The sequence below is a fragment of the Cimex lectularius genome, unplaced genomic scaffold, assembly GCF_000648675.2.
Source record: "Cimex lectularius strain Harlan isolate CLEC.00 unplaced genomic scaffold, Clec_2.1 scaffold151, whole genome shotgun sequence".
In the NCBI taxonomy this organism is placed as follows: Eukaryota; Metazoa; Arthropoda; class Insecta; order Hemiptera; family Cimicidae; genus Cimex; species Cimex lectularius.
The window spans coordinates 729,824-756,175 of NW_019392786.1; the positions used below are offsets into that span (position 1 = coordinate 729,824).

A 26,352-nucleotide genomic window follows, 5' to 3' on the forward strand; every position below is an offset into this window, starting at 1 on the left:
GTAAATGCGAGCCGTGGATCTCTGTGTGTTCTGGTCAATTCTGGCCCCCTTACGGGACGAAAAGCAGTCCATACTGATATAATCTTCTTCGAGTAGTGCGTTCGAAAATTTGGACACCTCGAACTTCTTGGAGCTGATGAATCGCTTGAACAGTAAGGTGCCGATTTCGCAAAATTCTCAAAGTCAAAATACGTTTGTGGTTCTGTTACCGAAGGGCATTCAGAACCACGCCTTCTAAGGTAGGACTCAGTTTTTCGAAAACGTCTAACGGCGTCTCGCAGAGTTTCATAGAAAACTCCGATGGCAATAGCCGCATCCTGATGGAACATTCATCATCAATAAGTGCCACACCACGCGCAACATCCTCAGCACTAAATGGCATTTTTAATTTTGAAAATTGAAATTAAGAAAACAAAGATGAAAACTAAAACAGTTTATCGCTTCAGAATTAAAATGAGACTGAATAAACATTTTAAATTCCGTAAAAAGTTAACATTGAAAAATCCTTTATTCTTGTTTGGATTAAGGATTAATTGTGTTTACGTCTAATTGATATTCCCAATTTAAAACATAGCATAAACAAATTTTTATTGGTAAAAACAATGAGACAAATTAAGGGCAGAATTTTCGTTTATCGAGAAAATGAAAAAAACAAAAAAACAATTTGGTGGAATTTTTTGCCTCTCAGTGTATTTAAAAAAAAAAGTGTTTGTTGCTTGGAAAAATCAATGTTTAATCCTAGAAAACAAATCTCGGGGGTTTTAGAGACGTCAATAAGTTAAGGTCTCGGCAATTGAAGCTATCTCCGATTTTATTGATTTTCAGATAAACATCTGAAACTTTTCAGTCCCTCGGCGGGTAACCAATGGAGGCATCCGAGGATGGATGAGCGGACGTTTGTTTATACAGCTCCAGCCGAATGGGAGGGGTTTTTGTCGAAGCTAATTTAAAGGGTGACAGAGTCTAATAACGTGGGGGAACGAGAGCGAGAGCAGATGTAAGCGATACAAGGAAGACAGGGGTTGTTCACAGGGGGCGAGGATTGGTCTCGGATCATCCCCTCTTCGCCTGGGGCCACGCCTTACTTCCTCTCCCTCACTCGTCACCGTCCACGATATACAGGGTACTGCAATTTAGTTATAACGGTTTTCAGACAATGTGTCGTGTATAAACGCCCTTTGCCGGTAATTTGTCGTCTGGTTTGAATTACACGGCGTTTTTGTACGTCTTGGTCCCTCAGGACTCCACAACAGAACTATTATAAACTCGCATTTGTCTTTTATTAATTGACGTTGGAGTTTCACTTCTATTTCATTCGTTTTACTTAGTTTAACATGTGGTTAAAGTCCAAAACTTTTTTAACTAAAAATATATTCGATTTTTCCCCTGTTACGACCTACTTACAACATAAATATTACAAACTTTGCCACACAGTGGTTTACTTTACTATACAACGCTCAGGATCACATTTCCATTGCAATGGAAGTTATCTATAAAATGGTTCATAAACCAAATAAACCTGCTGATCTTCCAAGTTCTTATCGACCCATCAGTTTCCTTTCTATCCTTGCCAAAATTCTAGAAAAATTGAGTCAAAATCAATTGAGAACCGTGGCCGCAGGGCTGCATGTGGGGAATATTGCTAGATCGGATGCATCTTTTTCCCAGTAGGATCGGCTAACTTGAAGCAGATGAATCAACCACAAAAATGAGGAAAAACCACCTTAAATCTTTGACTCTTTTGTAAATACAATATCAGAGAACAAGAGAATGTAGAAAGACAATTCAATTGTTGAAAATAATTCGTGGCAGATAGATTTGCATGTATGCATCAGAAATAATAGTTGGAAAAGATTAATAGAATACAATAAAAACAGATTTTCTTTGAGAACGACAATTTTTTTCCCTCTATTCAATTTAGTCTCCTTTCGTTATATGTTCAATTCGTTTCTACCATAAAACAAAGCAACAATTACTTTCTTATTTTCCATTTGCTGAGGTATTAAACAACTTTAGTTTACTATTTGACTACAACTATTTACAGCCAGTTCAGTTTTACTATGTTCAAGATTTCTTCCCGTCTTACCAAGACTATGCTTAAATAGTAATTTTACATGAAGACTACATCAATAGTTTGATATTTCTAATGTATTAGCAATTAATTATTAGAAAACGGGCATGCATATACAAAATAACAAAAAAGCAGAATAGGAGTGAAAAATCGCTAATCCAATTGGTGTTACTGTGGAATTCTTAAATAATATTTTTTAAATTAATTACGATTTGAACAACATTGCAAATAAAGCATTTACTCCATCAGACATACGGCACACTATTAATAAGTACCTTCACGAAAGCTCCAAGTTATGATCTAATTACAACAAAAATATTACAAAATTTGCCCCACAGAGGCTTACTTTGCTTAACATAACTATACAACTCTATACTCAGGACCACATATTTTCCATTGCAATGAAAGTTCTCTATAATTAAAATAGTCATAAGCCAAATAAACCTTCTGATCTTCCAAGTTCCTATCGGCCCATCAGTCTCCTTTCTTTTCTTGCCACAATTCTAGAAAAACTACTTCTTTGACGATTATTGGAACTCGGGCTTGCTTTGGAAACTGAAGATCATCTACCCTCATGGGTACTATGTCATACTGAGATCTTATCTGACGGACCGATTTTGCCGAGTCCGTCAGGGAACTGAATTCTCACCTTATATACGCATAAGGGCGGGTTTTCCTCATGGAAGCATACTTGGCCCATTTCTATTTTCACCATACACTGTAGATATTCCTACACATGTGAACATTTCAACACATATTCGCTGATGATACAGCGATTGTTATGCAATTCGGACCTCTCAATTAACACTTAACACTTTCAACAACACCTGAATGAATTAACAGTTTGGTTCACAAAGAGGAGAATAAAATTTAAACCTAGCGAAAAGCGTACAGATAAATTTTACATTACGTAAAAATATCTGTCCTGTAATGAGTATATTCCCATTGCGTTATCTTGGACTTTTCACGGATAAACGACTGACTTGGAATCCTCACACAAGACTAAAAATACAGCAAACAAACCGACGTTATAAATTATTGAAAAGACTACTTGACTCACGATCAAAATTAGACATTGAAAACAAACGTTTAATTTACAAGACAATGATTAGACCTCTTTGGGCGTACGGTTGTGAATTGTTGGCCCAACCGAGGATTCCAATTCTCAACATCTCCAATCAATCCAAACTAAAATTCTCCGTCAAATTATAAATGATCCTTTTTATATTTAAAATTACACTACTCATAACGACCTAATCATCCATTTTGTACATGAACTCAACAAAACCCAAGTGTTTGTCTTCGGTGTAATTGTACCATTCTTGCATGTCGTGTTGAGAGTGACGAGACAAGAAGACAAACACTTTGAGCCCTGAAGATGATCTCAATAAAGATCGAAACGTTGGCACGATAAAGAAAATAATTTTCTGAAACCTACATCACACCAGACCGCATCTCACGATTTCTGAATAATTTATTTTTAAGCTACTCGATTTTTCCAACTCAACTGTTTTATGATTAATGACTAAGTTTAAGTAGTCAATATTTTTTCTTAATTACAAAAACTTACTTTAATGTATTAAGAGGCAATAACTTTGAAATGCTGGCCAATATGATTTGATAAAAATTAAAATTTTCTGATTGCAATCGTAAAACAACCATCAAAAATTAAGGAATTGAAGTTTTGTGGCCAATGAGTCGTTCACTATTTAAAGTTTGATGAACCCTATTTTTATGTTATAATTTTTCGATTTTTTTTACTTGCGTTCGACAATTTTCCCCCGTTAAATGTTTAGTAAAGTATTTATTCCAAATTGTTTAACAATTCCTCTTAGGATTGAACTAAATTTTTGTTTTCCTCTTTGACACAAGTATTTTCGCGTTTCGATTTATTTTGAAACGACTGGATTTTTCGTAATTTTGACTTAATTTCATTTGTTTTTTCATTAATGACTAAAGTGAAGTTGTCAATATTTTTTCTTAATTATAAAAGACTTTCTTTAATATAGTTCTTTTTATCATTTTAAACATTTTACTTAACTTTAATTTTTAACATCATTAATAAATAGGAAGCGTATTTTGAACAAAATGGTTAACTAATATTAGTTTTTGTGTTTCTTATTGTGAACTTGCCTCTTGTTGTCTGCTTTTTAAAATTGTTATTAAAAAACCAATCTGTTACGATCTTAAAAAAATCGTTACCGGTGGGGCTGATCGGAGGTGGCTGAACTCTGGCCCAAGCGGCGGCTGCGACTGCCGCACTGTACCATGGTTTATCCAAAGATGGACTGGACGGGTGGTGGCTTGGAAATAACAACGGTAACGCTCCGAGGTGACCCATGAGGCCTAGCCTGAAACGAAATAACAAGAGAAAAGAAATTAAAAACGAGAAATTGCCAATTGAAAAAGTGAAGGGAAAGTGTTAAAAGGAGAAGAGGAGAGAATAAAGGAGCAATCAGGGCGGGAATAAACCACTTCGTTATTCCCTTTTGTCAAGGGAGGTATTCAACTAAGTTTTCCTTTCAGAAAACGGCCGCAAGCGGGGAGTAAACTCTCTCTAGGTAATTTGAAGGTGTAGGTTGTGAAGGTGGGGGCGGTCGGGGGCGGCATTGATTTGCGGCTTGGATACAGCTAGGAAGGAGAAAGCACTTAGGCTGAAGTGCTCACTTCCCGGCTCTTAACTTGTACTCCATTTTAGGGCCCTCGACGGGCACGAATACATCGCAATATCCCGAGGATCTCCCCTGAGGAGGAGGAGCGGAAAAACACATCTTTCAAACTCTTCCTCCCTAGCACCTCGATTTTTTATCGTTCCTTCTCCAGATCAATGAACTTTTCTTGACCTCACTTTTATCTTCGCCTTAAACGTTTCCCTTTTTATAACATCGTACAAACATGGTTAATACATTCAAAGAAAACCAACTCAAAATGTGATGCATAAAATTCTTTACTACAAGATTTAACTTTTAATAGATTTAAACCGACACTGGCTTATTTTAGCTAAATACATTACCTACATAAGATTTTGAGTTAACAGTAGTTTTTTACGGATTTTATAAACAAAGTAGATAAGTAATTGTTGAGTAACAGAGATATTTTCAGAACAATACTATTACTACGTACAGTAATTAAAATTTAAAAAACAAATGCTAACAAGAAAATTCGGTAAATCAATAAAACCTCTTACATCTAAACCTTTGAATATAACCCAAATATAGGACAAAGTATAGCTTTGACTTGGGTCCTTCCAGATTTCTAAATACCCAAATTGTACCAGGCCGTGGAACGTTTCAACAGTATCTTCAAATCAACACGACACACAAGAATGTACATCTACACGGAAAACAAACTCTTTGAGCCCTGAAGATGATCTGAAGAAAGATCGAAACGTTGGCACGATAAAGAGACTGTTTTTCTAAAACCTGTCACAGCAGATCGCACCTAACGATCTCCAAATAATCAGTAACTTCAAGGGTTAAAAATAGCACTGTGTGTTACAAATATGCATTGAAACAAACATCAATGATTTTTAATATGTGTAATATTTGCGGAATAAAGAGTACGCCTGAGATCTCTCTTTCTACAACGATGTCCATTAGCTTTAAATGATTTAATAAAAAAGTGGAAACATACAAGCCTTTCAAGGGGTTCTTGTTGGAGAATTTTATACCCAACAATCATAGATAGCTTCTCATAAAATTGTTTCTTTCCTAAGTACACAAATTTATAAATTTTATAGCTTACTTCTATATTGTATATTAATTATTAACTTATTTATTTACTTTTATTAAATTATTTATTCAAAAAAAATTGGTAGGGTGTAGAGGGTTGTTTCCCTATTTCCCAGGAAAGACGGAACCAACAAATCTGAGACCACTCTGCAGTAAACTTGAAGTTACAAAATGTACAAAGAAAAATAATTAGTAACCTTTCCTTTATCAACTCTTCTTAAATGAAGAGAATATAAATGCGAAAGTAAGACTGATCCTTTTATAGACCTAAATTCTAATAAATTGTTCTGCCGGTGTGTGGTCTGGCTCTTGAACGGCTGGGAAATGGATGGGCAAAAAATAGTCTAAAACTTTAATATTGTTTAAACCAATATTGATATATTTTGGTCAGATTTATCGTCTCTGCCAATGTTCCCAACTCCCGTAATTGTATGAGTTAGCGCTTAGAAAAGAAAAAATGTTATAGCAAAATAAAATGTGCATGAATAGAATCAAATATCCACGTGTATTTTTTTAGAAAAAATAAAAATAAGTAGCGTAATGTTTTTCTATCGTTAAGAAGTATATTTATGACCCATTATATATCTTCCAGTTCTTTTTACTCGAATGAATTCACCCGGTTTTCTCACCCTTATATCTTCCTTTAAAAATGGGCTTTTGAAATTTGAAACATTAATTAGGCATAAGTCGTTTAGGACAGTGTAAAATTTGAGTAGTTAATATTAAGCCTTTTTGAATGGGGAGAATTTCAAAATTTTCATTTTTGTTACTGACTGACTCACTGATCATCAAAATTAGAAGGTTCTTCTCGAATGGCTAGACGTGAAATTCTGTAAAAAATGTGGGTTTTACATTGGAAGTAAAGGGAAGATATAAAAATTGCAATTTACTTAAAATTAGTGATTAATTAAAATTAATTTAGGGTGGGAGGGTGTAGTCTCGTTATCAAAATTATATAGCACTTTAAAAAAATGTAAAAATCGGAAAATTACAATTTTCCTGAATGTTGCATTAGGAAGGAACAAGAAAATGATAAGACAGTTCCATTGTAGGTAGAAAATGAAATTTGGTAAAAAGTTAGGTTTTCTACTATAAAAAAGTAAGAATTTGAAAATTTCAATTTTTCCAAAGTTAATGGCGCTCTACGGGAGGAGGGGGTAGTCTCAACATCAAAATTATAAGGCACTTCCTGTATAAGTAGAAATAATATATTGGGCACAAATGTAGGTTTGGCAAGATTTACCACACTTCCGGTACAGGTAGAAACACGAAATGTTTTACAAAGGTAGGCCATATATGGTAAAAAATGGAAAAATCTTAAAATTGTAATTTTCTCATAATTAGTGCTGCTTTAAGAAGGGAAGGGGGTTGTTTTCCAAATTATAAGGCACTTCTTGTATAGGTAAAAACGTGAAATTTAATACAAAGGTAGGTCGTATATGGGCAAAAATGGAAAAATATTAAAATTGTTATTTTCTTAAAATTAATGCCGCTTTATCCAAATTATAAGGCTCTGCTTATATAGGTAGAAACGTGAAAGGTAGTTGCTCGTGCGATGTTGCGGATAAATATTGATGTCGGTCTAAGCCGACGAATCCAACGGCACCATTGAGCAAGTCATTTGGGACATTGATGACTGCTCTGTTATACATAAACTCAACTTTTATTTTTATTGCTTCACACTTGATCACTTTCTAAGGAATAAAACATCAGTACCATGCGTGCTCACACGGGCGAGATGGGTGAAGGAAAGGTAAAGGACAAAAAAGAAAGCAAAAAGTTCCAGACTCCTCAGCGCTCATTCAGAAATTGACTAAATGTTAAGCAATATAAATAAAAAAGTGTTGCTCAAAAAAGAAAAGTAATATTGAAGTGAGGTTGACCACTATATAGATATCACTTCTTTGATAGGCTGAAATTTTTGGGAGGGAGTCTGGAACTATTATATTTTTGTTTGAGTTCTCTCAGATTATGGACTAAAAATGAACGGACTGGCCTCAGTGCAGATATCATTACATATATAGGATAATTGTTTTGAAGGAAGTCTCGAACTTGGCTCTTGTTTCACGGTTAGTTTTTTGTTTGGATATTTCTTTCATCAGCACTATAAAATTAAAATTACTTATATTAAAGTATTAACAATTTTGAGTCATCCATTATCACCAAATTTAATAATTTGACATACAATATATAAGTAATGTAATTTTTTATACGATATAGAAATCTATTTTTATTTTTAGAATACTGAGTGACATACGAACACATACTTTTGAAACGAAGCCCGCTGATATGCACGGCATGGAGAGAAGGGTTGCTCAATCTGTCCAACAGAATTGAAGGTGTCGCTTCTTACCTCCATATAGGGAGCAAGTAGGCATGCCGGCCGATATGAGATGCTTGAGCACGGCAACGCACGTTTGTCCGATGTCTGGAAGAAACTGGCGTAATTCTGAATATATAGAAATTTTGCGCAATCTGTCCCACATGATTGAAAGGTTCGTTTTTTGGCTCCAAATAGGGAGCAAGAAGGCATGATGCCCGATATGAGATGCTTGAGCACGGCAACGCACATTTGGATCCTCTATTCCGATTTCTGGAAGAAACTGGCGTAATTCTGAATATATAGAAATTTTGCGCAATCTGTCCCACATGATTGAAAGGTTCGTTTTTTGGCTCCAAATAGGGAGCAAGAAGGCATGCTGCCCGATGAGATGCTTGAGCATGGCAACACACGTTTGGATCCTCTATTCGATTTCTGGAAGAAACTGGCGTAATTCTGAATATATAGAAACTTTGCTCAATCTGCCCCCACATGATTTAAGGATGACGTTCCTTGGCTCCATATAGGGAGCAAGTAGGCATGCCGCCTGATACGAGATCTTGAGCACGGCAACGAACCTTTGGGTCCCCTATTACGATTTCTGCAAGAAACTGGCGTAATTCTGAATATATAGAAACTTTTGTTTACTGCGGGTAATGTGATGAATATATACTATAATTTATATATACATAATTTGGTGATATTTTAACTGTTTCGTGAGGATGTATATATTTACATGCGTGCATGTATGTGTAGTACAAGAGTGTCTATATCAAGTACCTTACCGACCTTCATGAACTATGTATTGTACGTATAGTTGTCAATACGCGAGATAAATGGTGATGGAAATATCTAGTACGCCGTCTCCTTACTTGAGTAAAAGGTATATAAATAAAAGAGAATTTATTTAAGAATGAGTAATAGAATGCTGAAATGACCTTGTTGTCGATACGATGTTGGTACGGATATGACGAAGTTCTGAGCCCGGCCACTAAAACACAGAATTGGGTGATCGTCATAGGCTCGGTTCTGCACATGTACACAAGTGCATATATGAGCAGAATTGAGCCTATAGAAATTTTAAAGTATAATCAAATGTAATAGGTTATACTTTTAAAGTCTATTGTTATCATAGTTTTTCATATTTTTTAATGTTTTTTGTTTATTTTTTGGACAAAGGCCATCGAAATACAGAGGCCTGATTAAACGATCATCTATCAGCCAGACCATTTACCGCAATAGCAAACAAAGTGACACTCAGAACAGAACCCTGAGGAATCCCGTTTTCCTGAATTAACGTACGCAATACAAAATCTCGCCCGATTTTCATTTCGGGTAAATGTTTTAAAAATGTATTAATTAAGCTCTCTCTTAAACCCCAATCATAGAATTTCTTAAGAATTCAAAATCTCCAGGTCATATCGTATGCTTTTTCCAGGTCGAAGAAGACAGCAATTACATTGTTATTTTTGTTTTCTACACTACTTTGTTTTCTAAACCACAGGCACTGTGTATATATTTTTATTTTTATAATAAATTCTGTCATATTAGAAAAATAAAATGTTCTTTTTGAATATCAGTGTGAAGGAATGTTTCCTCTTGGCAACTTCTCCTGCAAGAGGCTAAAATGACAAACCCAACATATATGAACTTATTTACTTAATACAATATTTGTAGTTGTAAATATCAAATAAATGTGATAAAAAAGTTTTTTTTGAAGGCAGGTGGTGTACAAAATGTCAATCTTGAATATATTAAAATTTTAATGAAATTAATTTTTGTATTATTTTCTCATAACAAACCAATAAATTAATGCACTTGCAGTATTAAAAAAAAGAAGTTTCAACTAATAATATTCGAAACTGAAAGCTTCGATTCCTTTAAACAAATATCAGCCAAATGAAAATAACGATAATTTTTTTATCTCAACTAAAAACCTTAATTAATTGTAATAACGATAATAATTGCCCAGTGATTACATTATTTAAATATAAACACCATCCATTTTAAACATTAATTTTTAAATAAGTAAGAACAACTATAATTATAAAGTATTATCGTTAAGTTAGATTAGATAGATAATATAAATTCTCTGTTTTTACTGTGAATTAATAAAACAATATTATTTTTTTAAAGATACATAACATTTATTTAAATAATTGACTATGTTTTGAGGTTATAAAAGTTAGTAGAGTTAATAGAGACGAGCTTTATTTGAAGCTGACACCTGCCAAAGTGTATTTACTCCCTTTCCCACCGGCGCTCTTCTTTTATGGGTATTACAGTAAAAGCTCAAACCACTTTTGAGGTAAAACGACGCTTTCCTGTAGGACACTAAAAACGCAAATTATGAGACAAAGTAACGAAGTTTATTAAGGTAATTAGAAGAGTTTTGTCACTTTGCAACGGGGTAGGTAGATGGGGCGGCGGGCTGTAGACTCAGCGCATTTGGGGAAGCGGTTAATCATTAACAGGAAGCCCCATTAAGAAACTTTCTTCAAGAACGAGTCGCTCTGAATATTTCAGAGCGGACCTCAGGGGATGCTAGAACTTTGGGGTTCATGAATAAAGGAAATCGGTTGTTTGGGGCGCGGGAGCTTCCACTCGGAGATGGAAGTTCTCGGAGCATACGTTGTTTATAAAGCCCTGTCGGGGCTAAATCGATTGATTTCAGCAAAATACCTTCCAGCCCATAACCCTAATTCATTTATCTACACTTTTTTACAAGCCCGATCTAAAATGGAAAATAAATAAATAAACACTTTATCAATATTGTGTTCAAAAATACACTAAACTATTAATTCACTATGATTCACGAGATTACTTAAATAGTCATAGGAACAATATACAATTTCCTATTCTAAAAAATCTAGCGCTACGAATTCAGATTCATTTTTGTGCGTGAACATAATCAAGATAATTTATGATCATTTATACAATTCAATTGTACATTTGGAATGTTATTTTACAAAAGATTTTATTCAAATTTTTATTTCATAATGTTAAATGAAGTATCAAGTTTTACACACACAATTTTCTACCAAATTTCTGGTTCAGAAACGTTGATCGTTTGCTTTGTTGAATTGCATGTAAAACGTTTTGGAAAAAAATTTAGTGTTTTGGGGAACAGACATATAATTATTTGATGGAATAGCAATTAAAATTTTACAGTTTAAGAAAAATGTGTGAAAAAAATGGTGTAGCATCACATAAATTCGTTGTTTCATATAATCTCCCTCCATCTTCCTCACTCTCGTTCTCTCTCCCTGTTTCTTTATTTTATAACCCTCCACATATCTACATATTCTAATTGTCTCATAAACGGAGGATCAAATAACATGTTATTTAATTATTTATGTCCAAAAATGTCACGTTTCTTTTGTGGCATTAACAAAAAAATTTGTTATGAAATTTTTTTTGTATAGTTTGAAAGATGATTTACTTTTTTTAGTTGCTAAAGCGGCCCATAGACGGTCAATATTATTGTACAATATAGATTGCCAAATAATTTGCCGGTTGCCCCTTAATGTTCAATAATATTGTACAAAATTTTGTTTGTGCAATGAACTTGAATAGTTTGAAGGCGATATTGAAGTTTGTGCAATATTTTGTGCACTTGCTCATACTTCACAAACCGACTGATATTGCGCAATAATGCCAACAGACGGTGCAATATTTTCCAGGTTGTACAATATATTTTCATCTTTTCGTCAATCATGGAATGTATTGCACAAACTTTCAATATCGTCTACACACGATCAATTAAATTGAACAACCCAAAATATTGTGCAATAATATTGATCGTCTATGGGCCGCTTTATTCCGATCTCCTTTCGTAGCAGCTTTTCGGCTCAGTGAGCAACTGTCCATACGTTGTTTGTAATAATAAACCGTAAGTAAAACATTGATAACAAAAATTGCACAATAATTGCCATGGAAGGAGAAAAACATCTTAACAACAAAATTATTAAAAAGTGGCTTCAGTTGATTAATTTAAAACGATCTATATAACTTGGAATGATTGTTTAATAAAGATGTTTACGAACAACCAACTGTTCAATGATAATTTGACTATTCCTTAAATAATTCGTTTTGATAAACAAGAAAAAATTTACAAACACATTCACCCAACATCAACGCAGTTTCAATAAAAGCCCCGTTTATTATTATGTAAGTTAAGATGAATGTTAGCATTAAAACTTGTGTTCTGAAGGTGTTGACGCAATCAACTTTATTAAAAGGCAGACCAGTACAGTTTGCCATGAAGAAATCTGAATATCCAGACATTGGCGAAAGTAGGGAATTATGTAATTTATGTTTACCTCTTAATAGGGGTTAATCAATTTATCACGTTATTTTGAACTTATACAAAAATGTCTTTTCTATACCGACGTCCTTCCCCACCCCTTCAAAATCCAACGTATATAAACACAAAATAGCAAAATCTCACTGGCACTCTCTACACGACACGCAAAAATGGCACAATTACACAGAAGACAAACACTTTGATTGAGTAGAAATACTTTGATTGAATATATAAAATATATTTTGCATTGTATAAATTCACTTTTCCACATGGTACATGTGTTTGTAAAATTTAAACAATGTTTATAATCCCAGGCCCTGAAGATGATCTCAATAAAGATCGAACCGTTGGCACCATAAAGAAAATGTTTTTCTAAAAACCTACGTCACACTGGACCGCATCTCACGATCTCCAAATAGTCAAGAAAAATTATTAAGGAAAAACACCCAATTTCATTTGATCATAATAATCATAATCATCTCATAACTTATCATCATTTATATTTTTATGTTAATGTACCCTTTAGACATATATGCATGTTGAACAAATGCACAAGTTATTTACAAATTTACCGAAAAACAAATCCTACTTTCTCCTATGAGGTTTTTAAACGAAATGTGTATTACTCATAACTCATGTGTATCAATACTAATGTCTTCTCATCTAATTCGGGTTTTGAAGGTCCGTGATCAGACCCTGGTATTATCCATCCCAATGCCGAAGTTAGACTCCAGGTACCAACAAGCTCACTCATTACTGCTCATGCTCTCAATCATTATTAAATCAAATCTTTCCAGTTTAAATACCATTCACTCGATGAATGTGTCCTCAATATTCCTCCATCGCGCATTATACGCATAATAATCTAATTAATTGGTCGATACGGTACAGAATTTTCGGCAACATCATTCTCCCTATTCTGCAAAACGAAACCAGATGTCAAACAGTACTATAACGATAAAACAGTTCTATTTTTTCCAAAAAGCCGTGCTGAACCACAATTCTCATATCGGGGGGCGTTCCTATACGCTCTCTATATTGAGCTAATGGATGGTACCCAACAATTAATTTGATCACATCGAGCAACATCTCAATCTTTTCTCTATATGCCGGACACGTACGTAAGCTTTGGCCCAAATGTTCGTGTCCGTGTGTGAACCTTACATGGCCTACTCTTAGACGGATTCCGACATACGAACTTTACAAGATTTATAATTCTTATTGCACTTACAAATTTTTCTACGTATAATTCCTTTGCTGATTAAATAAAATAAATGTGCTATTGACGAAATATTTCTGAAAATAATTGAAACATTGAACACTTGTATGATCAGTTTTTGAATTTTATTTTCTCCCAAAATTTATAAGGAACGAAATCATACGATATAACCTAAAATTTTCGTTGTTATTCGTTTAAAATATAAATTTTTTTTCTTAAGAAAAGATGTTTTTTTTTTACAATCGGCTAATTTGGATTATAAAAAAACGTAGGAAACTTAGCATTTAATGATTACACCAAAAATAAATAAAAACAATCTCATGGTAATTTATATCAGCCTTTGATATTATCATTTTTTTATATCTAATTATTCAGAAATCGTGAGATGCGGTCTGGTGTGATGTAGGTTTCAGAAAAACATTTTCTTTATCGTGCCAACGTTTCGATCTTTATTGAGATCATCTTCAGGGCTCAAAGTGTTTGTCTTCTGTGTAATTGTAGCATTCTTGAGTGTCGTGTTGAGTGCCCACTTCATGCCTACATCACACCAAACCGCATCTCACGATTTCTGAATAATTATAGATTAACGGTCACTAATCACCACACATTTTTTTTTATCACAAAATCAAGGATGATGCAAATTTACAAGAAAGAAAAACACTCGGTCTTTCATTAACCTTTCGAGGAATATATTCTGTAAATATAAGATATTCATATTTCTTAATCATGTGAATGATTAATAATAGTTTCAAAGTGCAGATTAATGCAATAAATTTCTCGGAGGAGTATTTTTTTCAGTTTGGCCTTATCCTCGATTTTTCTAATACAAAATTTAAAAAAAAGGAATGAAAACAAGTACTTTTTTTTTGGGGGGGGGGCTTTCAGTACTGAGCTGATTGGCCCTATATGTATATTTTTCGAGGAGCTGAGTAATGGGCTCGGGACCAGAATCCTCCAGAACCCCAAAGCGCCCCAGCCTGGCAGCGTGCATCCCGATCCCTCTCCTCCCAATATATCCTGATTAGACTTAAAAATAAGTACTTGATCGGGTGAAAATAAATTCAAAGTAACAAAAGTATAATAATTTCTTGGGTTTCTTTTCAGCAACTAGACAATCAACAAACTCATTTTATTTTTATTGATATCGATTTCGGGGGCATCAGCCTACATAATAAATAGCAATGTTAATTTTTTTATAAAATCTATTTACAACATGAATTTTAATCAAAACTTTTAAGGTTGTGATGGAAGAATATCGAGTACTCCACCGCCCAAACTGTGTGAATGGTATATAATTAGGGAATAATGTATTTAAGAATTAATGAGAGTTAATAGGTTGGGATCTACGAACTGTATGCCTTGGATGCTGAATTGATGCTGAATCAGCTGTTGACAGCACATGAAGCCCAACCTGGGTGGTTGGACAGATAAGACCGAGGCCAGACCCAGGACTGCCAAAACCCGACGTGAGTGATTCTTGACACCTGTCCGTGAATTATTATAAATTACAAAAGCTGGAATTGCCGGAGGACCTCAAATAGTGATAGGCTCTGCACATGTATGCATGTGTGTATATGTATGTACGAATTTGAGTTTACATAAATCCATATTCAAACTTCTTTTTTTAAAAACAAAAAATCAAAAATTTATATTTATAATAGAAGAATTTACTACGAGATTTTGTTTAGCTTGAACCTCTTGGAAAACATTAATTATATATATCCATCCCTAAACAATCAAAAAATAAACCGACCACCTGATTTTTGCAGGAAAAAATGTAAAAAATAGTGCGCCGCTCCAGGCTCAATTTGAAGTTTTCGTAAAAATTTCAAAAATTAACATGTTCCCGAATTTTTGAAATTACTGATGAAAGGCTGAAGCTAGGAAAAAAAACAGCCCTAGAGCAGGTCTTTGACTTAAAAGGCTGAGAAAATATGCATTTCCAAATTTGACTTTTTTTTCTTATTTTTTTATGGGTTTGTCCATAAACGCATGCTAATGAATAGGATCAACATGGAGAGCTAGGAGAGATGTGGGTTTATTCATTTCTTCAAAATAGTCGTTAAAAACTGATTAAGTCAACTTGAATCGCTCTCCTAACTGCTTACTTACTCGTACGATTATTCACGATTAGATTTGATATAAATATATTTAATACATTCTTATAAGTTTCTTTTCATGACCCTCAACTTGTATTTTTATAATTTTTGTTTTAAATTTTATTAGAAGGAAATTTCCGAGAAATTTGTTAATTCATTATCTAATTTCACGGAGAGGATTTAAAAAGGAATGAAGCTTTTTTCCAATAGTCACTTTTTAAAAACTGGAATAAATCCGTTGAGAGACGCCAGCCACCCGGTTCTCATTAATCTCCTAAAGAAAGCCGCTTTGATTTTTTTTTTTTAAACCCGCAGACGACTTTTAACCAGAAAGCATTTAAAGCCGCCCCTGAGCTTTATTCCGATTAAGATAAGCAATAATTTTCTTGAAAAGCTCGAGGCGCCTTTGAAAGATTTAACTCGCTTTCGCTTTCATCAGGGAATGGTATTTATTATTTCGGACAAGTTTAATCGTCCGTCGGTTCGCCCAACCCTTTCCAACCCCACGGAGGTGGAAATAGGAAAAGTGAAAACGGCAGGCGAGAGTGAATTGCAGGTTCAAAGCTGAGGGAATTTATTGCCTTAATGTGGGAGGGGTTGTGTTTGATGCTCCCCATCCCCATAGCAACGTGAGAGGATGTGCTTTGCCGCCAGCATACAAGCGTTAGATTTGCCAGGCGTAATGCCCATTTTTCTCACACGCTTTTACAATAAATCGCGATATTTCAAATTTAAAAAAATACTTTTTTTATTACATTTATTTAATGATGTTGACTACAAATATTGTATTAAGTAAATATGTTCGTTTATGCTCAATTTGTCATTTTAGCCTCTGGTAGGATAAGCTGCCTAATCTCACACTCTTTCACATTGAAACCTCATCAATCGTTCCTCAATGAGTAGTTCTCTGGGCCATTTTTGCTTCAATCGTTTTGGATAATCGTTCGGGTAGGGGTGAAAGTGATAACTGTCGCACTAATAGATTAGTGGGTGTGTTCAGTGATTGATGAATTTTTTATAGCGGGTTTTGATGAAGTTAAAAAATATGAAGTTCATGTGCTGTCTAATGCTAGTTCAGTGGAGAGAATTGCCCCCCATGTTTAATTTCTCGCCCTCTTTAGGACTGATACTCGGAACTTCTTGTTCTGGGTTTTCTTCTTCTTCACCGTCTACGTCGTCTTTTAAGTGAAAACTTCAGTCGTTAATTATCTGCAACGCCATTATCAAAATTAACGACTACCTGAATAGTGGCCGGATCTTAATTTTGTGACAAGAGACGCCATCCGAGCTGGATTTCATTTTCTGGTTCCATATCCGACATATCCTCCGCAAGTACTGAATCAAATTTTATTGTGGTTTCCGTTACCTTTTTCCATGCTTCGTCGGCGTCATTTCAATGTGGTTTATCGTGTGTAAGTGACATCGGGTGTAACAAACAAAATCGTGCAAACACCCACCACGGGTTGCAACAGGCCCTTCTGGTACTAGACTAGAGCCCAGTCCATCCTTATAAACAAACTCCTACCTCTCTCATAAGTTTAATCGGGATATCAATGCTGAAATACGAATTATAATAATACATTTTGTCGAACTTGAAAGTTAAAAAAAAAAAAAAAAAAAAAGTTACACCGAGGTGACTTAACTGATTTTAACGAGATTTTGTCAACATTCTTAAGATATTAAATTCACTAATTTCGTGGTCCGATTGACCAATTAATATATTATAATTAATTAAGGTTTTTATTTGAGATAAAAAAGTCAATGGCACGAGCGGGATTCGAACCCACGATCTTCGGCTTGATACGCCGCTGCTCTACCACTTGAGCTATCGTGCCATTGACTTTTTTATCTCATCTAAAAACCTTAATTAATTGTAATATATTAATTGGTCAAGCGGACCACGAAATTAGTGAATTTAATGATTGAAAAGGAAGTATACTTCACTACAGCTCTCCGCGGCCATTTCATTTGTCGTCGAGAATCCAATCCGATTACACGACATTTGAAAAATGGCAAAAAGGAGGGAAAATTCAAAAGATGCGGTTGAGATGGAAAGTTGATGTCCGAGTGGATCGAGGTCACGATAGCTCAAGTGGTAGAGCAGCGGCGTATCAAGCCGAAGATCGTGGGTTCGAATCCCGCTCGTGCCATTGACTTTTTTATCTCAAATAAAAACCTTAATTAATTATAATTCTTAAGATATATCGGGATAAGAAACATCGAGATTTTACTGTATTTGTATAAGGTCCAATATATGACACTTAGGCCGCCGCCACACTAGACGGAAGATTTCCCGACGGAAATTTCCGCTTCACAAGCTTACATTCCAAAACACACATCCAGCGACAGACTGAACGGAAAGTCCATAACGGAAATTTCGGTCGTAATGGATCCACTAGCGTCCGTCGATGGAAGTTCCGCTGGTTTCCATCTAAACGGATCAAAACACTGCAACGTAGATGGGGTGTGCTACACTGACGACGGACAAGCGTAGAACGGAAGAGGTAGGCAGTCGGACAAGCAAGCAGCAAGTGAAGCTGATCTAGTATGGATTTGGACCAATTTATTGTGGAAATTTTATAGTCATCCCAGAGTATTGGAAGAACTTGACAGGATAGCGTTGAAATTCCCCATACAGATAGTGTAATTGACCAAGTGACTACTCTTTTCATATTCAATGGATGAATCGAATGTTCTCTCTCCTTTTTTTTTCTTTTTTTTGCTTCTCCATTGCCTTGTAAATACACAAAATGAAAAGTTGTTTCATTGTCTGTACATGATGAACTGAGTCACGTTATCAACTGCATATCCAAACAGTTGTTAAAGTCATTCCGTTTATTTCCGCTGTATATCTGGCTTGTTCGGGTTGGGCGGATTTTTCGTCGCGAAATTTCCGTCTCGAAGACTTCCGTCTCATTCCGTCTAGTGTGGCGCCTGCCTAAAGTATTAACTGCTTTGTTGTTTGGTCCAAACTAGGTTTAATCGGTCAAGGGACTCGACTAGATAAAATAACCCAGACTGCCACTGCGTCTGAGTGACCAAGTTGATCGGATCAAATTTTATTACTATTATTATCTATTCGGCTTCACGACATATCATATAGTGAGCCTCTCGGAAAGATCAAATCATCAGAAACAAACAAACAACAGGTTCGTCACAATGGAAAACCAAAGACATCGACAAAAAAAAAATAACACCAACACAAGTCGGCCTATCAGTTACAAAGGCGACTTGACATCATAGCAATCAAAGAGACAGAATGAAGATGGCGAAATGCCAAAATACGTCGGACAGACCAACCCAACGAGGATAGGCATACCAAATGACAAAAAAAATCAAAATTGTTGAAGTATGGAGAGTAAAATAAAAATAAAATGTGTAGAGATTAGTGACCGTTAATGGATAGTTATTCAGATATCGTGAGATGCGGTCGGGTGTGATGTAGGTTTCAGAAAAACATTTTCTTTATCGTGCCAACGTTTCGANATGATCTCAATAAAGATCGAAACGTTGGCACGATAAAGAAAATGTTTTTCTGAAACCTACATCACACCCGACCGCATCTCACGATATCTGAATAACTAATAAAAATAAAATAAAGTTGCTCATAAAAACATGAGGGCTTAACATATAGTTCCAACGCGGACAATTGATATGAACCACATATTTAAAAAATATGGTCATGACAAGATCCCAGAACCTGCAAGAGTGGAGGATAATCGAGAGATTATTAAACGACCTACCTAGATTTTCATGTCAGTTATCGACAAGCCTTAAAAATAAATCTACTCAAATTATTATCAATATTAAGTATAACGGAATTAATTTTTTATTAGTTAATTTCTTGAAATTCAAGTAAATTTTTTCCACAGATGATTTATTCCAAGAGGGTTCAAATTTTAGCCTCCAAACAAGGCGTTTTATATTATTCAAGGGCTGCCCACTTAAGGGAACGCCGGCAAATTTTCCTGAAAAGATTTCTCCTTAATGGCCACTTATAAAGCTTAAAGGAAATGTAAAGCTTGATGATGAAAATCAAACCGGAAATCTAATAAACCGTAAAGATTATTATTTAAATAAATATCGTTCGATTTTAGTTCGTTTATATAATCAATCAGTATGTGATAATTGAATAACGTTGTTTCACTGGCTTTTAGAGTTAAAACCACTGATGTAAAGTGAGTTAATTTAATTAAAGCCCCGGTAGTCGATAAGGCTAATCTACCATCTACCAAGGGGTGGACAAAAGGGGTTGTTTACTTGTTTACACGATTAGTGGGGGAAAAAGGTAGCGTGAGACCCGTTGAGATGGATATCGGTGAGCCAGGTACACGACGGCGTCTTTCCAGGAACAACTTACGGCAAAATCCAATACTTTTGGCAAAAACTCACCCCACCCTTTGGCGAAGAACAATAGGCCAACCCTTACTCACGCTCAGCGTCTTGAGAACAATGCCTAATCTCTCAACAACTCCGTCGAGACCGTCCGTAATTGGTGAATCGCCGAGGTTGAGTTTGAAACTCAATTGGAAATCTCATGAGGCGAGGTTCGAATTGCCATTGAATATTGTAACTTAAAAAATTCGACGTTAATTGCAGAAAATGTACATCTTTTTAAGGAATCTTCAGTTATGTAAATCTGTAAATGTTTTGTGTAAGAAGTATCGACCACTTTTGTATGGTCTTGTTAAAAAAGCACATTCAGTTGTTACTGTCAAGTTTCGACCTATTTCAATTATTTATATATCTATGTATCCATCTATATAGCTATATCTAATTAAATATTTAAATATATAGCGCAACATACAACATTGCCTTTCCGGTATTTTTGCCATTTTGTGGATTTAAATCTTTTTCATATTAGCGGTTATCAAAGATATAACCAATGCAGTATCAAAAATTTTAATTTATGAGATTTCCGTGCCAAAATGCCGAAACTTCTCACGGACACAAACAGCAAAGATAGGCAGAACAAAAACGATAGGTAACGAAGAAATAAAATTATGAAATATGTTTCAGATTTTAATTTAGACATAAAACTATATCCGCTGAATAGATATGTATGTCGACATGCAAAAACCTGAATGGTATTGGACCAGCCTGTGTTTGCGGTGATAAAAAAAAAATCTCTCTCCCTAAAACCGACCTCAAGACTGCAGTGATGACAATAATCAAATGCTTAAACATAATCCATCCAGATGAGATTCAACAATTAAACGAACAATCCAATAGAGCAAGACAGATTATCTTCACTAACGCACTACAGGGAAAAAAATATTCTGTTTATTTGAATAACTCAACTAACATAATGGGAAACCATTTCAATCAAGACCTAACATAAAAAGATTAAATAATTGAAAGAAGTATGGTCAATCAGACAACTAAATATATTGGATTTAATAATGGGAAACGTTAACAGCTGTCAAAGAAGCAGCATTAAAACAGCATTAGCAATTCTGATAGTCAGCAAGTCCTAGTACCCTTTTGCAAAGTTAAAATTGAGTGTTAGAGAAAACAGTTACGTGAGATACAAGCCAAATATCTGTTCTTGATCTTCCTCATTTAGGAAAAGCAGAGGATGTAATTTTAACAAGATTGAGAATAGGGCATTGCAGATCCACCAAAGGGCACTTAATTTTTCTCTCTGAACCCGATATCAAGTAATTGAAGCGTTCAAATACTGACAAAAAGCCACATTACCTTCACTCTTCGTAAAAAGATCTCCCCCCCCCTGTTTTCTTAAACAATATTCCCGAACTGCGGACAAGATGCGGTACCTCGGATTGTACATCGACAAACGCCTGACGTGGAATCCTCACACAAGACTGAAACGTCAGGAGGTTATGACACGATTTAGAATTCTTGCACGACTTCTTGACAAACGCTCTAATTTACCTCTCAAAAATAAAAGGCTGCTTTACAACGCCATAGTTAAGCCGATTTGGACTTACGGACTGGAAGTGTGGGGTTCAGCCAAATATTCCAACATCCACCGCATTCAAACTGCCCAGTCTATAATACTACGAAAAATACTAGATGCTCTATTTTATGTATCAAACCAAACTACACGTACAGATTTACATATTCCTTTCGTACAAGATGAAATACGTTTCCGTTACCGTAAATTTCATTTTAAAAAACCCAACTAACGTAAACTAACACATCAGAAATCGCGCATCCCGACGAATCCCCTCAAACCCTCCCCGCCGACGGAAAAGACAATGGCCGCGAGATCTAGGAAGTGATGGTGATGACAGTGAAAGTGATAATGACTCACGTATCAATTGAACAAACAATACTATTATAACATTGGAGAAATACCAATGGGTGTTTTCTCCATTCTTGGTTTTTATTTTGTTTTGTTTTAATTACCTTGCTCACTGTTACTTATTACCTACTCTAAGGTAGTTGTAATGTACTACAAATTATTTAAAAAAAAATCTAATCTAAATTAATCAGAGAATGATCGTATGTTTTGATTCCATGTTCGCATTGCTAGACAAAAGCAAAGTTTGTAATTGAAATAGTAGTTTTTACTTATTGACGATTATCACCACTGTACATAATATATATTCTACACGATATTTAGGTACATTTTTACCCTATTCAAATCGTACCCTCTCTTAATGATATTAAATTCATAATCAAAATTCTTCATAAGTTCTCTTTATAGTATGACGCCTTTCATTAGCCTGGTCCGTGGTCTTTCATGGATGGCGCATGAGAACAGGATTTGGACCGAGGTTTCTCGTCCTTTGGCTTTGTTTTTGCCGTGCCAGCTAAGCATTTATACCATGTAGATCATGTTGATGTCCAAATTTAGTCGCTGGTGAACGCTTGGAAAGAGTTTGTAGAGTTATTTTTACGATATTGTCCCATTATTGTTCCCATAACCGCAGACTACTTAGTGAAACAGTTTGTAATATATAAAATCTAGGTATGGCATAAAACTAAATCGAAAGGTCATTTTTTAACGCTTCTTTTGCCAGGACGTCGGCTCTTTCGTTTCCAATTTTGGGCCCTTTTTTCGATGAAATATTTCCAACCCTCGATTTTTAGTGTTCACAGTAGTTTCTTTATTTGCAGTGCCGTTCCGGTTAGGATTTGAGTCATTTCTAACACATCCATGGAAGCTCGTAGGTCCTTAATATCGCTTAACAAAATGTCAGTGCTGATGATATGTCAGAGGAAACGAGGCTCGGTGTTGATCCTGTTGGGGTTAAGATATGGAGCGTGAAAGGGTTTCTATTGAGCCTGTTTTGTTTTGTCTGTACTGTAGTTTGTACAAGCGTTAGTTTTTATTTTCTATGTTGTTTATTTTTTCGCGTGAATGTCTTGTCTCGTAAGTGTGCTTGTGTACCGGACTACAAGCCGATACAAGATTAAATTTACATTATGAAAAAGAGATTAATCTAGACACCAAGGGCTTATAAGATTTTGCTTTGTCAAGAGGGAAAAATATACCTATTTGTTTGTTATACAAAATACTTTTCGAACAAATAATATTAAATTAAAATGGACATATTCTTGCCAGGTTCGCTCGTGAACGTTTTAAAATTCTTTTTTTTTAGAGAGGTTTTGGCTGAAATGAAAAAATTAGTGCCACTAGCGAAATTAGAGTTGATTGAAGTCACGATAGCTCAAGTTGTAGAGCAACGGCGTATTTAGCCGAAGGTCCTGGGTTCGAATCCCATTCTTGGCACTAACGTTTTCATTTCAACCAAAACCTTACATAAAAAGATTAATTAATTGAAAGAAGTAATCTGGTCAATAGATCACTTAATATAATGGATTTTCCATAAAATAATTTATAAGCCTTTTCTCGTAATCTCGAAAAAATGCTTGTTTACAAGATTGCCTCTAGTTAAACCATTTTACCTTAACACATTTCGGCCTACCAGTACGGTACTTAGTTTTCTCTTTTTCGAAATAAGTAAAGCAGTAAAAAGATAAAAGATTAATCTGCGACTGCGGTGAATAGGGCGTCCTATTTGTATTTACCACACCAGAGGTTCTGGTTTTGAAGACAAAGCCCACAAAAATAATTGATAATAATTTGTAAAAGTATTGTAAAGTTATTTGACCTTTGTCCGCGACATCCAACAAGGATGTAAAACCTCATTGGATCAAGGAATTGCTTTACTTTATGTCTATGGTTGTCAAAATGACAATTTCATTTTTACACGCATAAAACTTTCTTGTTTAATAACCACACTTAACAGGTAAAATAATTATGCAATAAAACATTAGAATTTAATTAAATGGAGACATAGTAAAAGCATTACCATGTACATTGTATAATAAAAAATTATGATTCTCAATGATATAATATAATATTTTTGTGTTGTGTGTTCTAATATATGCACTGTTCTTTATGGCTATATGATTTTAGATATACTACTTTTTACAATATCAGCTTCTCTTCATAATCGTCAGTATCTACTTCAAAAACCAATCCTCCCCGCAGATTGCTTCATCATTTCAGTGACATTTGTTCAACGGTTACTTAACAAAAATTGTCGAAAGTAAAATTTGTTTTAAAAAATTAAGCGTCTCGATCTAAATATTACAAAACGCACAAATACAAAAATCCAATCTGAATGTTTAGCCGGAAAGACGGCCGTTTTATTATGCGGTCAGCATAACTGGGCGTGACCATTTCCATGGTTCTGTTGCTTGCTCAACGCTCGTCACGAGACTGATAAATTAATTAGACCATTTTGTGGGGACAGTATGATGGAAGTACATCTGCCGCGATCCGAGCTGCCGATAAAGAGGCAACTGTTTACCCCTGGTATTCGTGATACGATTCGATTAGCTTCCTTATCTCTCTATTAGGGAGGGTGGGTTTTTTTTCCTAGAAGTGAGGAACTGGGGGTGGAACTGACTCTTTGACGATGGTCAGCTTCGAATTTTTGACGATAAATTTATAAACTGTATTTGTGAAAATAAATATTTTTTTGTGCGAATGTTTCAGTTCAGCTACCAACAACGTCGAACAATTGAAAAATAAAGGTAGCTCGATATTTAGTAATATCATTTAATGGGAGAACATTTTAAACTATACACAATAAAGAAATATTTTGATAACAACGAGAATTTATACTTTTTACTGTACTAAGTATTAGGTCAAATAAATATATAAAAGCTACTTTATGGAAGACTAAAGGTTTTACGATTTAACGTAAAATTTTATTTTAAAAGACTTAAAGTTGATATTTTTAATCAAAACATTTACTTTTGTGTAAAATCCCAGGTCCTTTTAACCTGTACAACATTGTTTTTCCTTTTTTTATATTTAACACTACATAAACTTAATGCACGAATGTATTTTTCCATTGCTACCTAATAACGCACAAAGTTTAAACGTTATTAAAAATTGCCAAATTATAAACATTATATTTCATTATTCTCTCTCTCTGTCTTTCTCCTTCTATCTACATCTACCCTCTCTATCTACCCATCTCATTTTCCCTCTCACTACCTCTCTGTGTTTCTGCTCTCTCTTTCTCTCTCTCATCCTCTCTCTTTCTATCTGTCTATCTGTCTCTCTCTCTCTCTCTCTCTCTCTCTCTCTCTCTCTCTCTCTTTCTCTGTCTATCTATCTATCTATTTATGTAACTACCTATACAGAGTGAGTCATTTTTTGACGCACCGTTGAAAAATCAACGTGGGTGCGTTTAAATCTGACTCGAGGCTTATTTCCTTTGATGAATAAGTTAATAAAAGAAAGTGAGTCAATTTTCGGTGCACCATAAGGAAATCAACGTTTGTGCGTCTAATTATGACTCGGCACATTTTGCTTTGCTGGTCTCCTACCAAAAAATAGGCGAGTCACTTTTCGACACACCATTCGTTACAAATTAGTTTTAGTAGGTTGGAAGGAAAATAAACAAAACCAATATTATTAAAACATTCAAAAACAATGTAAAAATTAAAAGAAATTCTTCACAAATTAATTTGATTAAGGTTCGAGGGTATTTTTTTCGTCCGATCATCGCTTTACGATAGTCTAGGCTACTGTGTTGCAGCAAATGGAGGTCTGTTCGAAAAATTATTGTAATGATTTTGAACATTTTTGGTTTGCTAACAAAGAAGATTGTTACATTTATTTAATTTTTGTACTTTACCAGAAAAAATACTCTTAAACCTTAATCAGATTAATTTGTGAAGAATTTTTTTTTAAATTTTTACATTGTGTTTGAATAATGTTTTAATAATATTGGTTTTGTTTATTTTCCTTCCAACCTACTAAAACTAATGCGTCGAAAAGTGACTCGCCTATTTTTTGGTACGAGACTAACAAAATAAAATGTGCCGAGTCATAATTAGACGCACCCTGTATATCTATCCCATTTTCCCTATCACTGTCTGTCTGCCCGTCTCTCTCTCTCTTTTTCTCTCTCTCTCTCTCTCTCTCTCTCTCTCTCTCTCTCTCTCTTTCTTTTCACCTGTTACACACAGATAGACACAGACATATTACACATGTACAAGCTTTTCGAATCGTAGTTATCTATAAATGAAATGAACAAAGCAACATGCGAAATATTGAATGTGTATTAATAAGTAATACATATTAATAACTTATTTTCACTGATAATTTGGA

The 26,352-nt window shown here is 34.7% G+C and overlaps 1 protein-coding gene across 1 annotated transcript in view; it reads right to left on the reverse strand.

Moving 5' to 3' along the window:
• LOC106662450 (homeobox protein HMX3) overlaps positions 1-26,352 on the reverse strand; it is a 48,817-nt gene that overhangs the window by 17,610 nt on the left and 4,855 nt on the right. The window contains exon 2 of the mRNA XM_014386548.2: positions 4,274-4,422. Coding sequence (XP_014242034.1) covers positions 4,274-4,422 — 149 coding nt within the window. The remainder of the gene's footprint in view (positions 1-4,273; positions 4,423-26,352) is intronic.